At 33.3% G+C, this 5,540-nt stretch overlaps 1 protein-coding gene across 1 annotated transcript; it reads right to left on the reverse strand.

The window, feature by feature from the left end:
• Positions 1 to 401: 401 nt before the first annotated feature.
• LOC139845565 (acyltransferase Pun1-like) lies at positions 402 to 1,814 on the reverse strand. Its single transcript, XM_071835825.1, has one exon. It carries the CDS (start codon positions 1,812 to 1,814, stop codon positions 402 to 404), a length of 1,413 nt encoding a protein of 470 aa, XP_071691926.1.
• Between the last annotated feature and the right edge of the window lie 3,726 nt (positions 1,815 to 5,540).

Here is a 5,540-nt window from a genome sequence, read left to right on the forward strand (position 1 = left end):
TCCAACTATTGATTACACGACTCGTACACTCCATTCTCGCTTCGTATATCCACCTAGACTTCACTACAAAGTCTCATTCGGCTTAATCCTTTCATAACCCATGCATATACGTATACATGTATGCATTCTCATGTGTGTGTGTGTGTGTGTGTGTGTGTGTATATATATATATATATATATATATATATATATATATATATATATATATATCTCGTGTACATCAAACTAAATATTTAGATCATTTAATCACATATACGACCAAGTATAAACGTTTTTAAGATCAAATACGTACCTTAGGACATGTATGAAAAACGAGATGTTACAATAAGTTGTCAATTGACACATAAACAAAGGGACTTGGTGAAGTAAAAAAAAAAAAAAAATTCGAAATAAATATACATCTAATTAGTTTGGCAAAATGAAAGCAGTTCCTTATCATTCTCAAATATGTCCATGCATTCGTTTTCCAAAGTAACAAATGCTTCAATGCCATCACCAAATGGAGTATCCATTAGCACAAAACCATTTTTAGGATTTTTGGTATTAAGTGCAAGAGTTATGCCCATAGGCTTTCCCCATCCAAAGTCCAATTTGTTATAAGGAAACCCACATAAGCTTGAACACCAATATGATCCCTTTGCAAAATTCTCTAGATCTGGACTTCCCAATTTGGCCCGTAACGATTTCACATTTTCGACTACTAGATGCACATTTCCGATCCCATCAAGTTGCAACTTTTCTTTCTTAAGCTGTGTAACAACTGTAGTTAATGAAGTAGTTTCACTACTATGTGTGCTTGGTATCATCACAATCAACACAAAATTTCCAATGGTAGTTTGTGGGAGCTTTTTGACAAATTTGTCACGCATATTAAACATAAACAACAAATAAGATGGCTTAAAGCGACCAGAGGTTTTGGTGGCTGCAGCCGTAGCGGTTTTATAGATTAGAGAGGTCAACACTTCAATCCTTGTAGGATAAACATTCTTTGGTAGTGTAGATCCATTTGTTGAAAATGCAACCGCAACTTTGTTCTTGAGGTCACTTAATTTTGAGTTAGGGAACACAAATTTCTTCGCCACAAAATTAGTTTGATTGGTGTCACTAATTGGACCTTGACCTGAAGATGCAGTTGCTGGAGCTGGGGCTGAAGCTAGTGATTGGACGGAGTTAGTAGAGGTGCTTGGAGAGTTGGTAAAATAAGGTTCAAGTTCTAGTACATGTTTGTGGTTAGTCGAGCCATAAAGCGCTATGCAAGCCCAATAACTAAGAAACCACCCTAGGCTAGATGCATCAGCAATGAGGTGAGACATTGAAATCGCCAACGCGACTCCACCACATGAAAAGTGATTGAGTTGAATCGCAACCACATTGGTACTACTAGGAGTGTTGTACCACCGAACCCCATCAGCAAAAAGTTGGTCCAGCGTGTCATCATGTCCACTCATACGTTGAAATGTGTCCAGTTGACTATCATTTGTGGCTTCAACAAATACAACACCCTCATCGTTACAATCAATGTATGTTGCGTTTGTAGGTAACTTACCGGCAAAAGGATAGTATCGTGTTAAGCTTTGCGACAAGGATTTCTTCAACAACTTGCCTTTTTCGTCGGAAGTTAAATTGCAGTTGCGATTATCGTTTGGGTAGAAGAGAATCAAGGGTATATATGCTTTCGTGTTAAGTAGATCGAGCTCGGAAAGATTATAAACGCGGCGACTAGAAGGAGTTGGAGAAGAAGGTTTGATTATTTCTCGAGAAATAATGGTGTGAAGTCGTCTTCTTCCGAATCTTAAGAACTTTGTTAACATCATCTTTGTTTTCTAGCTAGTTGGAAGAGTTGCAGAGTTTGTGATTGATTAGCATAATTTGTTCAATGAATGGCTATTGATTAATCGACTAATTATAAAAGTCTTACGTTGATATTCCACTAGTAATATAATAATTAAAAAATCATTTGGAAACTATGAAAAATCAGAAAAGGTAATCCCAAGGACCACGTATAAATTTAATAAATCCATCGTGATGGTGTATTGAGTATTTTTTATATAATGTTACCTATGGAATAATCATAATGATTGAAAAGTTGGACCACTTCAAGATTTGTACCGGACACCTTTTGCAAAAATATTAGAGGCCCTAATCACTGGGCTTACTTTGAGATGGCCTAAGTACTCGGTTGATATAATAATATATAAATATAAAGGACAAATGGTCCGAAAGGGTAACCTATGTTGTCAAATTTGACAATCAAGATAACTCTCAATTTCATTATGTAACACCCCGCCAAAATCGCCATTGACGCGGATGTTAACTCTGGTCCCAGTGCTCGGCTTGACTTCTAAGTAACAGCAGAGTTCTACAGCGGAAGCAATATATCTAAGTATCTGAGACAAAACATGCTTAAAAGTGTCAACCAAAATGGTTGAGTGAACAACATAGGTTTAATATATAGTTTTAGACCACAAGATTTAGTTATCCAAAGTAAATGCTGAAGTTATGATATCGATACGTAAACAAAGTTACCCCAGGACACCTTGAACTGTCAGTGTCGTTTAATCATTATTATGTAACCAAAGACCAACGGTCAAATGGTTAGAGACGTCACTCTCAATAGCGCTATTCACAATAACTAAGCTTGCCTTTATAAGTAGCAACTAACGATATCATGGTAGGGATTTAGCATGAATCAAAGCATGTCAGCACAGTTAAACAGTTTGTGGGTACTTGTGTCTAAGCGTAAAACAGTTTAAAAGCAAACATGTGTCTCACCCCAAAGTTTAAAATAGTAAATAGAGAAAGTTAAAAAGTGGGGCTATGAAGTTCACCTTAATAGCAGATAGATATTCCACGCAAGATATATGATCGGAGTGTTGAACATGGAGATCTCAACCTAGAGATATTATGTTTGATTAGTTAATGCCTAATAGACATAAAGTTTGTTTATTAATATAGCAAACTATATTAACAGTGACCGTTTTCGAGAAAAAGTTATATTTATATAAGTGATAATATACTTGGTGTTATTAAGTGTTACTATATATATAAGTGTATAGGTTATACTAATAATAGTATTATTATTTACTTTAATAATTCGACTATTATGTAAGTTATCATTATATGTTACCTATATAACTATACTTATGTGATACATACATATATAGTCTTTATTTATTATTATACATGTATGTATTCATAACTATACGATATATATATATATATATATATATATATATATATATATATATATATATATATATATATATATATATATATATATATATATATATATATATATATATACATTAAGTGTAGGTGTTACATATACATAAGTGTAAGATGATATATATACATATACTTATTAATTTTATTTTTATGTTTACTAATCGCATATAACTTACATAATGCACATTCATTCGTTCATACACACGTACATATACATATACGTATACACGTATGTATATATTTACATATACACACACATATACCTACAATGTATACATGCACATACGTACGTAAGCATGCATGCATGCACATGTATTATTATTATCATTATCGTATATTATTCCACCATCAAATATTACTAATCATTATTCATTCTCACATAAAATCATAACTTTTATCACTTTCAATTCCATGAACCATAATACCTACACATATCCATCAACCCTAATTTTTAATCATAATAAATTCATACTCATAATCTTTTACTAATCCCTTTTTTTTTTACCTTACACCTAATCTTTTAATCATATTCATTTCATTCATTAATTCTCTAACATCATGATCATACTTATAAACCCTAACCTTTTAAATCGCATTCTTAAACTAGTTCAACCATAATTAATTCAAAACCCAAACTTTTTAATCAAAATCTTTATCTATTTTGATGATCATATCTAAACCCTAATAATCAAAATCAACTCATTAATCTCCTAACTTTCACTTACATAAAATCATAACCATAATCTTATAATTATTCTTCTAACTTTGATCATAACCAAACTTACTAGTTATCAAATTATTTATACTTCATAACCTTCTATTTAATCTTAATACTTTATCTTATTAACTCTTTATTACATTAACTAGTTTGTTATTCCATAAACATAATCATTCATAATTCATACTTGATTATATTACTAGTTTCATATTTTATTCATAATACGTTTAAATCCATACATTTTTCTCTTTTAATCATAATAACTAAAACAATAAAAGAGTATAATTAACTCTAGAGTTTAGGATACCTTTAGAAGATAAACTTCAAGAACAAGAAGGTGATAAAAGTGGACTGAACAGCAGCAGATATCCAGCAGGATATCACGACTCAAACACTTGTTTCATGGGTCCGTTTTGACTCGCAACTTAGTAGGAACAACCAGAAAAAAACGCAGCAGCAAAATCAACAGAAATCGAGCTCCTTCTGAGCGGGTTTGGTTACCGAACAGTAGCAGCATAAATAGACAGCAATAGGGGCTATTCGGGGGTGGTTCTCGTGGTGGTTTGGCGGCCAAAAACGGCAGCAAAAGGCTGCATAATGTGGCTATTCGGGTGCTGATTTTTCAGCTGCAAAACAGTAGCAAACGGGCGATGGTTTTGGGCTGTTTTTGAGGGCGAAAGACAGCAGAAAAATAGCAGGTAAACAAGCAGAAAAACACAGCAACAGGTTGACTTTTGGGGGCTGTTTGGATCACGAGTTTGCAGCAGAATAACAGGAGTTGGATGTCGAATAAAGGGCTAAGAAGGTGGCGATTTTACAGCAGGAAATTTAATGGTTGTTGTGATCGAAAAATACAGCAGAAACAGAAGATTATATGGCTGTAGCAGATGGCGTTGGAGGCTATTTGGATGGTGTTGGTGGTCGAACAAAGTGGCGGTGATGGGCTGCGAAAATCGCAGCAGACTGGAGGTGGTGATGAGCTGCTAAACGCAGCTAGATGGCGACGGGGTGAAGACTGTTTTGGTGAGGATTGGTTGTCGACTAAAAAGGTTGTTGGAAAGGTTGTTCTAGTCGACTAAATAGCTGTGTTGGAGGGCTGTTTTGGGGCTGTTTAAGTGTCGATTAAAAGAGGGAAAAAGCTGAAGGAATTGGTCGACTATTTTGCAGCAAAGGGAGAGGGTTTTAAGGATTGTTTTTGTGGTACGCAGATTATGAAACATCAAAGCCTTTTATAGATGCTTACAAGAGTTGTGATCTTATTAGAAATCTAGGAACTTGATGATCAAGGACTTAAATTAGATTAGGATGCAAGTATTAGAAGTTAATTAGGATTAGTAGTTACTTGTTAATTAAGTTTTCCTTTTATACAAATCTCCTAGCTTTTTTTTTTTTTTTTTTTTTTTCTTAATCGGCATTAGCCATTTCTATATATATTTTACATATATTTTTATTATTATTATTATTATTATTAAAGTTACATTTGGTTAAAATACATTTTATTTATTTATTGGTCCCAACTTTTATAAATTTTACCGAGTTCATATAAGTTCTCATTTTTTTTTTTAACTCATATAAATGTCACATTTAATTTATTACG

Source organism: Rutidosis leptorrhynchoides, chromosome 4 (genome assembly GCF_046630445.1).
Source record: "Rutidosis leptorrhynchoides isolate AG116_Rl617_1_P2 chromosome 4, CSIRO_AGI_Rlap_v1, whole genome shotgun sequence".
NCBI classification, from domain to species: domain Eukaryota; kingdom Viridiplantae; phylum Streptophyta; class Magnoliopsida; order Asterales; family Asteraceae; genus Rutidosis; species Rutidosis leptorrhynchoides.

Excerpts from the sequence above, each read along its gene's own strand:
- LOC139845565 (XM_071835825.1), bottom strand. The coding sequence starts at position 1,814 with ATGATGTTAACAAAGTTCTTAAGATTCGGAAGAAGACGACTTCACACC.